This window comes from Hemiscyllium ocellatum, chromosome 8 (genome assembly GCF_020745735.1).
Source record: "Hemiscyllium ocellatum isolate sHemOce1 chromosome 8, sHemOce1.pat.X.cur, whole genome shotgun sequence".
In the NCBI taxonomy this organism is placed as follows: domain Eukaryota; kingdom Metazoa; phylum Chordata; class Chondrichthyes; order Orectolobiformes; family Hemiscylliidae; genus Hemiscyllium; species Hemiscyllium ocellatum.
The window spans coordinates 82,947,107-82,962,492 of NC_083408.1; the positions used below are offsets into that span (position 1 = coordinate 82,947,107).

At 41.7% G+C, this 15,386-nt stretch overlaps 1 protein-coding gene across 1 annotated transcript in view; it reads left to right on the plus strand.

The window, feature by feature from the left end:
- Positions 1-15,386, plus strand: part of mdga2a (MAM domain containing glycosylphosphatidylinositol anchor 2a) — a 924,938-nt gene that overhangs the window by 600,655 nt on the left and 308,897 nt on the right. The window contains exon 9 of the mRNA XM_060828983.1: positions 4,673-4,942. Within this exon, the coding sequence (XP_060684966.1) occupies positions 4,673-4,942 (270 nt within the window). The remainder of the gene's footprint in view (positions 1-4,672; positions 4,943-15,386) is intronic.

Consider the following 15,386-nt stretch of genomic DNA (forward strand, 5'->3'; position numbering starts at 1 on the left):
GAAGTTGATATGGCGTGCCATGTTTGTAACGTTAACACTGAAATGGTGCATGTGTCTTTCCAAGTTTACAGGTGGCACAAAGTGGGGGGAGAGGGTGACCTATGATGAGGATATTGAGATGCTTTAATGTGATTTGGACAAGTTGAGTGAGTGAGCAAATGCTCGGTAGATGTTCAAGAATAGACTCTCTAACCTCAAAAAATGCTAATCTGTTCACGTTGATCTCACCTAGCACACACAACATAGCCTATATGCCTCTGTCTAGATTTTTTTTACAACCTTTGATTGGTACCCTTTTACTATGATCTGCCTGTACAGCTCATAAATAAAGCTTTTCACTGTTCTTCGGTAAATCAAATCAAATCAAATCTGTAAGATAAGTCTAAGGTTATCCACTTTGGTAGCAAAAATAAGGAGGCAGAGTATTATTTGAACGGCCATAGATTGGGAAAGGGGAGACTTGAAAAAGATTTTGATGTCCTTGTCACTATGAAAGTAAGCAGGCAGATGCAGCAGGTGGTGAGGAAGGCAAATAGTATGTTGGCCTCATGGTGAGAGGATTCGTGTACTGGAGCAGGAATGCAATTGTACAGGATCTTGGTGCAACCACATCTGTGTGCAATTTGGTCTCCTTATCTCAGGGATCTTGCCTCAAGAAGGAGTGCCACAAAGTTTCACCAGACTGATTCTTGTGAGCAAAGAATGGACAGATGAAGGGAGATTGGATCGGTTAGGACTAATATTCACTGGAGTTGAGAAGAATCTTATAGAAAACCCGAAAGAATAGAGGGTCAATGCAAGAAGGATGTCCCTGATGAATGGGAAGTCCAGTACTGGGGTCACAGTCTAAGTGTAGGAGGTAAGTCACTTAGGATTGAGATATGAGAAATTTCTTCATCAAAAGAGTGGTGAGCCTGTGGAGTTTTCTGCCACAGAAAATGGTTGTGACCAAAACATCTATGTTTTCATGAAGGGATTAGATATCGTTCTCAGGGATCAAAAGGTCTGGGTTGAAAGTGAAAAAAGGTTACTGAGTTGGATGATCAGCCATGATCATATTAAATATTAAAGCAGTCTCAAAGGACCAATGGCCTATATTTGTTCATGCCAATGGTGGCACAGTGGCTCAGTAGTTAGCACTGCTGCCTCACAGCGCCAGGGACCCGGGTTCAATTCCAGCCTCGGGTAACTTGCTGCGTGGAGTTTGCACATTCTCCCTGTGTCTGCATGGGTTTTCTTCAGGTGCTCCAGTTTCGTCCCACAGTCCAACAATGTGCAGGTAAAGTGGATTGGCCATGCAAAATTGCGCATAGTGTCCAGGGAGGTGTAGGCTAGGTGGATTAGCCGTGGGAAATACAGGGTAGGGGGTGAGTCTGAGGGGCTTGGTCTTCGGAGAATCAGTGTAGACCTGTTGGGTCGAACAGCTTGTTTCTCCACTGTAGGGATTCTGAAGAAGAAAGTTTTCTATGTTTCTAGATCTGGTGACTTATGATAATTTGCAATTCATAGAATCATAGAAAGTTGACAAAGCCCACTGGAACATTATGTCTGCACTAGTCTAAAGCTGGGCAGTGAAGAGGGCTATCCAAAATTACAGAGATCTTGATCATCTAAGTCAGTGGACTAAAGAGTGGCAGTTGGTGTTCAATTTGGATAAATGTAAGGTATTGCATTTTGGTGAAACAAACAGGGCAGGACTAATACAATTAATGATCGGGCCCTGGGTGTTATTATAGAACAGAGAGTCATAGGGGTTCAGGTATATAATTGTTTGGAATTTGTGTCACAGATATTCAGGGTGGTTAAGAAGGCATTTAGCATATTTGCCTTCTTTGCTCAGACCTTTAACTATAGATTATATGTTGAGTTGTACAGGATGTTGATCTGGTCTCATCTGGAGTATTGTTTACAGTTCTGATCATCCTGCTATGGAAGGATATTATACATTGCAAAGGGTTCAGAAAAGATTTACTTGGATGTTTCTGAAAATGGAAGTTTTGAGTAATAGATATAAGCTTTATAGGCTGGTAAGTTTTTCACTGGAGTGTAGGGGGTTGAGGGGTACTCTTGAGGTTATTAAAATCAGGAGAAGCATAGATAAGGTAAATAGCAAGTATCTTTTCCCTCAGGTAAGGGACTTTAAAACTAAGGGGAATAATTTTAAAGTGAGAGGACAAAAATTTTAAAAAGTCATGAGCGGCAACTTTTTTACACAGAGAGTGGTTAGTATGTGGAATGAATTGCCAGAGGAGTGATGGATACAGGTGCAGTTATGACATATAAAAGATTTTAGGATAAATGCATGAATATGAAAGGCTTGGAAGGAAATGAACCGAATGCAGACAAGTGGAACCAGTTTGGTTGGGAACATGATTGGTGCACACTAGTTGGACCAAAGGGTTTGTTTTCATATTGTCTGAATCATAGCTCTTACAGGCTTTGCTTGCAAATATCAATTGGCCACAGGCGTGTTTTCCTGGTGGTGGAAATTAAAATAAAAATAAAATCTGTTCACAAAGCTGTTTTCATTTGCTGTCTCACTGAGAAAAAGAATGGAATTAACCACAGGTGATTTAAAACAAAACAAAAGAGAAAATGATGGTCAGACTTTCTGAGACTTCCTCCCGAACTTCTTTTAATTGATGGGTGTACATTTAATCCAGCACCAGATTATGCTAATCCAATTAATACGTGTTCTTGCCCAATATTAATCACATCCACTCATTCTCTCACTTCCTCCTTAAAAACATTAACTGCATCGTCCGCATTATTTGTGAAGACAGACACAAAATATCCTTAAGCCTTAAACCCACATCAGTGACAATAAAAACACATAAAGCACAATTCTTTGTTTTTATTTCTATGTCCCCTGCCTCTACATGGATTTCATATTAGTCTTTTGCTAGCCTAACTCTTTCCTCAATTATATTCTCACTTTTAAAGTATTAATAAAACATCTTTGTATTCATATTGATTTTGATTGTCAATATTCTTTCTTGCTCCCTTGTTGCTTTCCTGATTTTTTTTATTGGTTTCAGCCCTAAATTATCTATACTCATTCCTGCTTTCTCTTGTATTCGGTTCTTGATGTCACATATAAGCTTCCTTTTTCTGATTTATCCTGTACACTGCTTAACATCCCAGAGGGCCCTAAATTTGTATGTCTCATGTTGTTTTATTGTGACAGCCTATTTATTCTGAATCCTTTGATTTCCCCTTTGACTGCCTCCCACTCCTCTGATTCACCTACAAGTAGCTGTTTCCAGTCCACTTTTCTTCAATCTATGCTTAGAAAATTGGCCTTGGTCCAACGTAGAATTCTAAAAACTGCAAGACTGTTCCCTTGGGACGCCCTGGTCTACTCTTCCTTCACTCACAGCAGCCCACCACAGCCCCATTGCATCTTCCCCTGCAACTGCTGAAGGTAAGACACCTGCCCATACATCTTCTCCCTCCTTGGTATCCAAGGGCCCAAACACACCTTCCAGGTGAAGCAATACTTTTCCTACACTTCAGACAACCTGGTCTCCTGCAATCACTGCTAACAATGTGGTCTTCTTTACATTGGGAATTGAAGCAGAGACTGGGTGACTGCTTCACAGAACATTTAAGTTCCGCCCACAAAAAGGCCCTGAGTTTTCTGTTGCATGTCACTTTAACACATCACCCTGTTCCCTGGCCAAAATCTCTGTCTCAGGCTTGCTGCGGTGTTCCAGTGAAGCTCAGCACAAGCTGGAAGAACAATACCTTATTTTCTGCTTGGGGACCCTGCAGCCTTCCAGACTCAATGTTGAGTTCAATAATTTTAGGGCCTGAACTTTCCCCTGTCCTAGCCCCAAACCCCACACACCAGGCCTTGTCTGCCATTACACACAACCTATTTTGAGCCACTAACAGACTCGATGAACAGCTATTCACCCTCCCAGCCAGATCGTTATCCACTTTTTTGTCTGTCCAATTGTTCTTCTCTCTCTTTGGGCTCTATCCCCACCAATCATTTACTTCTAACCCTATTCCCCCACCCTATCTTCTGTTTAAACTGGCATTTTCCTAGCTACCATCAGTTCTGACAAAGAGACACCGGACCTGAAACGTTAACTCTGATTTCTCTTCACAGATGCTGTCAGACCTACTGAGCTTTTCCTGTAATTTCTGTTTTTGTTGTTGTAGAATTCTAACTCCTGTTCAGTTTTGTTCTGTTCCATAACTTCCTTAAAGCTAACTGAATTATGATCATTGTGACAAAAATGTTTTCCTGTTGTGACTCCCTCTATGTGTCTAGCTTAACTTGCTAAAACTTGATATGGTATCTCTTCCTCAACATTATGTCCTGGTCAACATCCAGTTTTATGACAGTGTATATTGATTAAAGGCATTTTTTTCAACAAATTCTGGCCAGTGTTTCTAAAATATTTGTAAACAATTCTGATAAGGTGCTACTAAAATGCAAGTTTTCTTCCTTTTCAATCAGTTTTATTATTTAAAGGGTATCATTACCGATACAAGTCTTAATTGGCTGCGTTGCTAATTGTCCATCTCCATCAATTACTTCACAAGATACTGCTTTGATTTTTTAAAAAAATAGTTACTTTGTACAAGTTTTCTGTTTGCCATTAAGAAACCTTATCACAAAATGAACACATTGACTCAAGCCTGTCTTTCCATTTTGCAGACCCACCAAGTGTGGAGCCTACATTTCTGGAGATTCGACAGGGTCAAGGCAGGAGCATTACCATGACCTGCAGAGTACTGAAAGCCTACCCAACTCGTGTGCTGACCTTTGAATGGAAGCTGGGCAATAAGATTTTACTAACAGGGCGATTTGAATCACAGGATTATACACAGATCAGAGTGGACAATCTTTCCAAAGACAGCTATGGAGTTTACAACTGCAGCATAATCAATGAGGCTGGTGCTGGCACGTGTAGTTTCCTTGTGACAGGTACTCATTTGAAATGTCATTAATGCGATATATTTATATTACAGATTGTATTTTATTCCCCTGTTGTCTTAACATAGCATGGTAAAAATGTTTGTTTTCCTGCATTTGTCCGATTCACCTGGCAGAATCATTTTGCAGAGAGTTTGCTGCCATGAGTTTAGTGTCCAGCAAATAAACGGCTGGATTTTACATTTCCTTTGGACCTATTGAGAACCTGAAATGGTCAATTCATGGCCACTTGTGGGCTTTATCTGCATTGATATTTCATCCATGTCGTGGTGGTGGTGGGATGAGGATGGAATGGGGGGAACATCCCATGAGAAGCTTTTGACTCCCCAAGTGATCTGCCTGATTGCTGCAAGGAGCCTCTTTTACAGGGCACTGTGCCCTATGTATTACCTCAGGATCAACAGTCCCCCACCTGGTCTCTTGAATCATATTTCAAACCCCTCGCCAAGGGATCGTAGTTTAAGGATAAGGGATAAACATTTTAGGACTGAGTTGAAGAGAAACTTCTTAACCCTGTAGCTGGTATGCCTGTGGAATTCATTGCCACAGAAAGCAGTTGAGGTCAATACATTTTGTGTTTCCAACAAGGAGGTAGATATTGCTGTCGTAGCTGAAGTGGGGAGTATTGGGGTGAGAATATTGAGCTCGGTAGAGGAACAGATTTGAGGAGTTGAGTGGCCTATGTTTCACCCCTGTCATCTTCTGTGAGGCACCCAACTTCAGACTTCTTTGAAATCCCTCGCATGGTGAGACCCATTGATATTGGTGGGACTACAAAGCTATCGAATCATGAATCACTTTATACGCTGGGGTGTCCTGCAGAGGTAGAACACGATGTCTTGCTTTGAAACAGTTAATGCTGCTCCCAGTGTTAAATTGCTGCAGGGAAGCCATTGAGAGTGAGTGTAGATTGTTCCTAACCTTTAAGGTCATGTGGGCCAGGATTGTCTGTTTCATAAAATCCAGCCCATAGTTTCAGTTCCCTTTCTGATTGCCATTAGCATAATTTTCACCTTATTGCCATTATAACATATAGCATCAGCAGAGTAAAGGTACTTTCCCCTGTCTGAAGACTGAAGTATATATCCGGAATTAAAACAAATTACATTAATAACCATTATTAAAATGAATTATTGGAACTACTTAGCAATTAGAAGGAACAAATAGTAGCAAGTGAAAGAGAAAGATTTTAGTCTCACGGTGGACATGGCATTTATAAACCTTTTCAAGGTTGATGGTTATAATGTGTTAAGACGTTGGTCTGTTTTTTCCTTCATATAAATGATTTGGGAATGAGTTATTTTTGAGCATCACTTATGAAACCAAAATGACTTCACGAGCTGTAGAAAAGCAAAAAAAGTTAAAGACTGCTAACATTGAAGACAATATTGAGGTGAGGTGAGCCAACTTGTGTAATATCAGAGTTCACAGTCTGTTATAAAATGCTGGAGAGCACATTGCTGGATCATCAGATCTAAGAAAGATCCAGGTTCTATTTGTACTAACCTAGAAACACAGTAAAATACACTGATGTTATCCTTCAGGATGTCTCAACATCAAGCATCAACAAATAGCGCGTTGTGTAGTGAGATATTGATGTCAAGACATCATTTACTGAAGAACAGATGTCTGTGGCATTGGTGCAATCATCTTAGACAACATTAATAGTGCAGTGTGCAGTTTTGCATTGGTGAGAGACCAGATTAAGGAGACAATCATCGCTTTCTATCTGTGATTTTAATTATTCAACATAACCTTAATTTGGCAACAGAGTCTCCACATATTCAAGCATTATTGTATAAATGTCAAGCAGTAGGGTGAAGGTTATTGGCTGTAACTGAGTTTTAGCTTTTGTTAAAGATTTTTGTGTCATTAACATCTGTGCCAAAGATGACGTTGAAGTGCTTGTCATTGTGTCCAGATTAAAAAAAATTTAAATGTCTCATATTTTGAAATCAATACTGTTGAACCCATTATAGACTCTACTTCCTGGCTAAATGAGGGAGTTCAACATCAATAATAACTTATATTTCGAAAGCACCATAACATAATAATTCACCTCAGGTGGACTCAAGGAAAAGTGTCAAATACTTCGCACTCTCATCTCAAAATTACCTCACTGAGCCCTGTGAGGAGGGTCAGGTGACTTAGGGTTTTGATTTTAACAAATGCCTTATAGAAGGAAGTGAGGTGGAGAAGATTACGGAGGGAGTTCCAAAGTTTGAGATCCAGGCCTAAATCCGAAGAATGGTCACTGGACCCGAAACATTAACTCTGATTTCTCTGCACAGATGCTGCCAGACCTGCTGAGCCCTTCCAGCAATTTGCTTTTGTTTGAAATCTAGGCAAGTGGAGAAATGCCACCAAGAGTGGAACAATTACAATCAAAGTTGCTTAAGTGGCCAGAAATAGGCATTGCAGATGTTATGAAGAGTTGCGTGGTTGGAAGCTAAAGAGTGAGGCGTTGATGATTTAAAAAAAGATGAAAATTTTAAAATCATGATGCTGCCGAGTGGGAATCAACATTACTCGGCGAGTATAGAGATTATGGGGAAAAGGAATGTGGTGTGAGTCAGGACACAGGCAGCAGAGTTTCGGATAACTGCGTTTACCATGGGTAGAATATGAAAAGCCACCTAGGAGTGAGTTGGAGTGGTCAATTTTAGAGGTAATGACAGCATGAAAGAAGGTTTTGGCAGTCGATGAGTTGATACAGGGGCCAAGTTGAGGAATATTATGTAGATGGGAATATGCTAACCTAGTTGTTGAATGAGCATATGGTTGTGAACTTGTCCCAGAGTTATATAAGAGACCGTGGTTGCCAACAGTCTGTTTCACTCTCAGCTAGGTGGGAGGAAGAGAGGCAGTGTTGGTAGCTCGGGCACAAAGTACAGATAGGGGTCAACAAACAGTGACTTCTGTAATCCCAGTCCATATCACTCCATTCCCTGCCTTTTTATGCATCATTCTAAATACCTCTTAAATGTTGCTATCATGTGCTTTTACCATCTCCCCTGGAGGTGCATTCCAGGCACTTAACGCCCTTTATGTAAAAAAAGTTATCTCACACATTCCTTTAAACTATTTATCTCATACCTTAAACCTATGCCCCCGAGTATTTGACATTTCCGTCCTGGGAAAAAGACTCTGATTATTCGTGTCTCTCATAATTTTATATATCTCTATCAGGTCACCCCTCAGCCTCCAACTTCCAGGAAGTGTTGGACTTGCACCACTGTGCCCCCCTGTACGCCAATACTCCTCTTGCAATTGATCTCATAAAATGTATCACTACACTTGTCTGGATTAAACACGATTTCTCAATCCAGCTTTCCAACAGATCTATATTGTGCTGTATGCTTTGATAACCTTCCTTATGAGCCACAGCTCTAATAATGGGCGGCACGGTGGCACAGTGGTTAGCACTGCTACCTCACAGCGCTAGAGACCTAAGTTCAATTCCCACCTCAGGCGACTGACTGAGTTTGCACATTCTCCCCGTGTCTGTGTAGATTTTCTCAGGGTGCTCTGGTTTCCAAAAATGTGCAGGTTAGGTGAATTGGCCATGCTAAATTGCCCGTAGTGTTAGCTGTAGGGGAATGGGTCGGGGTGGGTTAGTGTGGACTCGTTGGGCTGAAGGGCCTGTTTCCACACTGTAAGTAATCTAATTTTCATGTCATCTGCAAACTTATTAATCAGACCAGTTAATTTTTATCCAGATTATTAATATACATTGCAAACTCAAAGGTCCCAAACTAATCCCTGCAAAACACCATTGGTCACAGACCCTCTGTCAGAATAAAGCCCCTACACAATTATCCACAGTATTCTATGACCAAGCAAATTTTGTATCTAACATAGCAACTCACCATGGATACCAAGCAACTTAATCTCCTAGACCAGACGATCATGAAGGAATTTGTCAAACTCTTTAATAAAGCCTGGGTAGACAATATCCTCTGCCCTACCCTCATCAATTATGTTTGTAACTTAGACATAGAGTCATAGAGATGTACAGCATGGAAACAGACCTTTCGGTCCAACCCGTCCATGCCGACCAGATATCCCAACCCAATCTAGTCCAACCTGCCAGCACCCGGCCCATATCCCTCCAAACCCTTTCTATTCATATACCCATCCTCTTAAATGTTGTAATTGTATCAGCCTCTACCACTTCCTCTGGCAGCTAATTCCATGCACGTACCACCCTCTGATGTCTCTCCCCTCTCACCCTAAATCTATGCCCTCTTGTTCTGACCCCAGGGAAAAGACTGTCTATTTATCCTATCCATGCCCCTCATAATTTTGTTAACCTCTATAAGGTCACCCCTCAGCCTCCGATGCTCCAGGGAAAACAGCCCCTGCTCAGCCTCTCCCTATTGCTCAAATTCTCTAACCCTGGCAACATCCTTATAAATCTTTCTGAACCCTTTCAAGTTTCATAACATCTTTCCAATAGGAAGGAGACCAGAATTGCATGCAATATTCTAACAGTGGCTTAACCAATGTCCTGTACAGCTGCAACATGACCTCCCAACTCCTGTACTCAATACTCTGACCAATAAAAAACAGCATACCAAACACCTTCTTCACTATCCTGTCAACCTGCGACTCCACTTTCAAGGACCTATGAACCTGCACTCCAAGGTCTCTTTGTTCAGCAACACTCCCTAGGACCTTACCATTAAGTGTATAAATCCTGCTAAGATTTGCTTTCCCAAAATGCAGCACCTCGCATTTATCTAAATTAAACTCCATCTGCCACTTCTCAGCCTATTGGCCCATTTGGTCAAGATCCTATTGTAGTCTGAGGTATCCTTCTTCACTTTCCACTGCACCTCCAATTTTGGTGTCATCTGCAAATTTACTAACTATACCTCTGATGCTCACATCCAAATCATTTATGTAAATGACAAAAAGTAGAGGGCCCAGCACCGATCCTTGTGACACTCCACTGGTCACAGGCCACCGGTCTGAAAAACAACTCTCCACTACCACTCTCTGTCTTCTACCTTTGAGCCAGTTCCATATCCAAGTGGTTAGTTCTCCCTGTATTCCATGAGATCTAACCTTGCTAATCAGTCTCCCATGGGGAACCTTGTAGAACGCCTTACTGAAGTCCATATAGATCACATCTACCACTCTGCACTCATCAATCCTCTTTTGTTACTTCTTCAAAAAACTAAATCAAGTTTGTGAGACAAGCTTTCCCACCCATAAAGCCATGTTGACGATCCCTAATCAGTCCTTGCCTTTCCAAATACATGTACATCCTGTCCCTCTGGATTCCCTCCAACAACTTGCCCACCACCAACGTCAGGCTCACTTGTTTATAGTTCCCTGGCTTGTCCTTACCACTCTTCTTAAATCGTGGCACTACATTAGCCAACCTCTAGTCTTCCAGTACCTCACCTGTGACTATCGATGATACAAATATCTCAGCAAGAGGCCCAGCAATCACTTCTGTAGCTTCCCACAGAGTTCTAGGGTACAGCTGATCAGGTCCTGGGGATTTATTCACCTTTATGCATTTCAAGACATCCAGCACTTCCTCCTCTGTAATATGGATAGTTTGTAAGGTATCACCATCTATTTCTCTACAGTCTTTATCTTCCATATCCTTTTCCACAGTAAATGCTGATGCAAAGTACTTGTTTAGTATCTCCCCCATTTTCTGCGACTCCACACAAAGGCAGTCTTACTGATCTTTGAGGGGCCCTATTCTCTCCCTAGTTACCCTTTTGCCCTTAATGTATTTGTTAAAACCCTTTGGATCCTCCTTAATTCTATTTGCCAAAGCTATCTCATGTCCCCTTTTTTCCCTCCTGATCTCCCTCTTAAGTATACTCCTACTGCCTTTATACTCTTCTAAGGATTCACTCGATCTATCCTGTCTACACCTGACACATGCTTCCTTCTTTTTCTGAACCAAACTCTCAATTTCTTTAGTCATCCAGCATTCACTAAATCCACTCGCCTTTCCTTTCATCCACCCTGGATTCCCGGTACTCATTTCTGAACGTTTCCCACTTTCCAGCCGTCCCTTTACCTGCAAACATCTGTCCCCAATCAGCTTTTGAAAGTTCTTGCCTAATACCATCAAAATTGGCTTTTCTCCAACTTAGAACTTCAACTTTTAGGTCTGATCTATTACTTTCCATCACTATTTTAAATCTAATAGAATTATGGTGACTGGCCCCAAAGTGCTCCTCCACTGATACCTCAGTCACATGCCCTGCCTTATTTCCCAAGTGTAAGTCAAGTTTTGCACCTTCTGTAGTAGGTTCATCCATATACTGAATGAGAATTTTTTCTTGTATACACTTAACAAATTCCTCTCCATCTAAACCCTTAACACTATGGCAGTCCCAGTCTATGTTTGGAAAGTTAAAATCCCCTACCATAACCACCCTATAATTCTTACAGATACCTGAGATCTCCTTACAAATTTGTTTCTCAATTTCCCTCTGACTATTAGGAGGTCTATAATACAATCCCAATAAGGTGATCATCCCTTTCATATTTCTCAGTTCCACCCAAATAACTTTATTGGATGTATTTCCGGGAATATCCTCCCTCAGCACAGCTGTAATGCTATCCCTTATCAAAAATGCCACTCCCCCTCCTCTCTTACCTCCCTTTCTATCCTTCCTGTAGCATTTGTATCCTGGAACATTCAGCTGCCAGTCTCGCCCATCCCTGAGCCATGTTTCTGTAATTGCTATAATATCCCAGTCCCATGTTCCTAACCATGCCCTGAGTTCATCTGCCTTCCCAGTTAGGCCCCTTGCATTGAAATAAATGCAGTTTAATTTATTAGTCCTACCTTGTCCCTGCCTGCCCTGACTGTTTGATTCACTTCTGTTCTCAACTGTACCAGTCTCAGATTGATCTCTTTTCTCACTATCTCCCTGGATCCCACCTTACTAGTTTAAATCCTCCTAAGCAGCTCTAGCAAATCTAGCCAGTATATTAGTACCCTTCCAATATAGGGGCAAACCGTCCTTCTTGTACAGGTCACTTCTACTCCAAAAAAGATTCCAATGATCAAAAAATGTGAATCCTTCTCCCATACACCAGCTCCTCAACCATGCATTCATCTGCTCTCTCCTCCTATTCCTGCCCTCACTAGCCCGTAGCACCAAGAGTAATCCGGATATTACTACTCTCAAGGACCTCCTTTTTAAATTCCTGCCTAACTCTCTGTAATCTCCCTTTGGAATCTCAAACTTTTCCCTTCCTATGTCGTTGGTTCCAATGATCTCTTGCTGACTCTTCTGCCCCTTGAGAACATTCTGCACCCTTTCTGAGACATCCTTGATCCTGACACCAGGGAAGCAACACACCATTCTGCTTTTTCGCTGCTGGCCACAGAAATGTCTGTCTGTACCTCGGACTAGAGAATCCCCTAACACAATTGAGCTCTTGGAACCCGACGTACCCCTCATTTCATTAGAGCCAGTCTCAATACCAGAACCTTGGCTGTTGCTTAAAACAATCATTGAAAATTGTGAAACAACACCTCTCCTGCATGAAGCCATGCTGACTGTCCCAAATAAGTCAAGTACTTTGCAAATGCAAGTAAATCTTCTCCTGAAGAATTTTATCCAGTAACTTTCCTACAACTGATGTGAGGCTCACCAGTCAATAATTTCCGAGATTATCCATGTTTCCTTTCTTAAACAAAGACACAGCATTGGTTATTTTCCAGGCTTCTAGGATCTTGCCTGTGGATGAAGCAGAAACAAAGATTTCTGCCAAGGCCCAAACAATCTCCTCTCTTCAGTATCCTGGGATAAATCTCAACATGGGAACTTACCTACTTAATGTTTTTCAAGACACCCAATAAGGCTGGTCAGACAACCAAGAATCTTGCCTTGATGGTCAATAGTCTTCATTGAAGGGGTTACACAACTTGTTGTATGCTCATGAACTACATCAATCTCACACCTGACCCATCTGCCTCCATCTTATTCAGAAAACACATTACATGTGCAACAAGAACCTACCATGTTTCAAGGTATTCAGGGAGTAGTCTACACTGTAGTCAAAAGAGGCATTTGTCAGTCATGGGATCACAACACTGAAAGTCAGCCTCTGATTCCAGTCCAGAGATTGGCCATGGTCAAGCACTGGTTGGCATATTCTTGCTCAGGAGTCAGTTACTCTACAATCCAAGGAATGGGTCGCACTAAGTTCTATAGCTCCAAAAATGCTTGTCATAGATCAGAATCATACAGCACAGAAATAAACCTGTCATCTAACTAGTCCATGCTGACCATAATCCCAAACGAAATTTGTCTCATGTGCCTGCACTGGCCCACATCCCTCCAAACTTTTCTTATCCATGAATATTTATCCATTAAAAGTCTGGGGTCAGGACCAAAATACTAGGGGTGGAAAGCAATGTGAATTCAACCAATCAGAGTTCTAGCTGTCAGTCACAACCTGCCAAGATGAGAATGATCCAGTTATAACTATTCTCTATATTCTGTCTGTTAGCCAACATTAATCCATGCCATTATCTTTTCTCCTATTTGATGTGCCAAGTTTGGCAAACACTCTTTCCCAATCAGAAATCCATGCTATGGCCAATCAGGTCATTATCATTCTATTTAACCAATCCTTTCTAAGAGATTATACTGCTTTCTCCACTATTGATGTAAGGCTTGCAGGTTTGCATTTTTCCCTCTTAGTTCCTTCTTAAATAGCAGGCTGACATTTGCTGGCATCAAATCCACAAAGTTAAAAATCACACATCACCAGTTAATAGTCCAACAAGTTTATTTGGAAGCACTAGCTTTCGGAGGGCTGCTTCTTCATCGGGTAGTTATGGAGCAGAATCATAAGACACAGATGAGAAAGCAACAGGTTTGCAGTGTCATGGATTGTAATATTGAACAAATTTAGCTTATGTCTTTATCTTTTGGAATGACCATGTTAGCTTCGGTTCCTTCATATGTAAATCCCACAAGTTTTTAAAATTACATTTTCAAGATATAATTGAGAGTTGCCGGCGTTGGACTGGAGTGTACAAAATTAAAAATCACACAACACCAGGTTATGGTCCAACCAACTAATGAAGCTAATGTTCCCAATTAAACCTGTTGGACTATAACCTGGTGTTGTGTGATTTTTAATCTCCAAGATAGTTTTTGACAATGGGTGTCACGTCAGCTCAGATAATGCATTAAAGGTGTGAAGTTAAAGTCTGTCCGTGTCCCAATGTTAGGTCACACTGATTTTATTTCTAAAATGGGAGTAATAGAATCTTACATGGATTTATGCAGTTTTTGAGTAAAACAAAGTATAATTCTGCAAATACAAATTCACCCCACAAACTTATATGTGTATGTGTGGGTGTGGGTGTGTGCAGGGGAGACCGAACGAGTGTGTGCATGTGAGTGTACGTGAGGTGGGGGTGGGGGGCATAGTGGTGTTAGTGTCTGTGAGAGAGTGTGTCTGTGAGAGTGTAAAGGGGTATAAATCTGTGAGAGGGCAAGTGTGTGGGTGTGGGGAGTGTTATGAGCATATGGGAGAGAACTTGTGTCTGAGTGTGTGTGTGTGTGTGTTAGTGTGTGTGTGTGTGTGTGTGTGTGTGTACACACGTGCGATTGTGAGAGTGTGTATAGTGTAGTGGGGTCACCTGTAGTGTGACATGAACCCAAGGTTCTAGTTGCGGCCATCCCCATGGGTACTGAACTTGGCTATCAGCCTCTGCTTAACCACTTTTCGTTGTTGCCTGTCCCGAAATCCGCCTTGGTGGATGGTCACCTGAAGGTTCGAGGTCGAATGTCCCAGACCACTGAAGTGTTCTCCAACGAGGTTGGAGAACCCTGTTCTGGTGATTGTTGTGCAGTGTCCATTCATCCGTTGCCATAGCTTCTGCTTGGTCTCACCAATGTAACATGCCTCAGGGCATCCTTGCCCTCAGTGTAAGAGATAGACAACATTGGCTGAGTCACATGAGTACCTGCTGCATACATAGTGGGTGGTGTTCCCATGTGTAATGGTGGTATCTGTCTTGCAGCATCTGCCGTGACAGGGTTGCATGGTGTTGGCCTGAAGGCCAGGCAGTTTGCTGCAAACAATGATCTGTTTCAGGTTTGACGGTTATTTAAAGGTGAGAAGGAGAGGTGTTGGGTAGGTTTTGGCAAGGTGCTCATCCTCATCGATAATGTGTTGGCAGCCAAGAAAAACATGGCGTAGTTTGTCGGCTCCCGGAAAGTACTGAACAATGAATTGCGGCTCATGTCTGTCTCCTGAGGAGGCCATTACGGTTTTTTGCTGTGACATGTCGGAACTGGCAGTCAATGCACAGGACCTCCAACCAACACTATACATCAGGTATATTGATGATATTTTCTTCCTCATGGTAAGCAGTCACTGAAACAACTACACAGTGATATCAACGAGTTTCATCCCACCGTCAAAC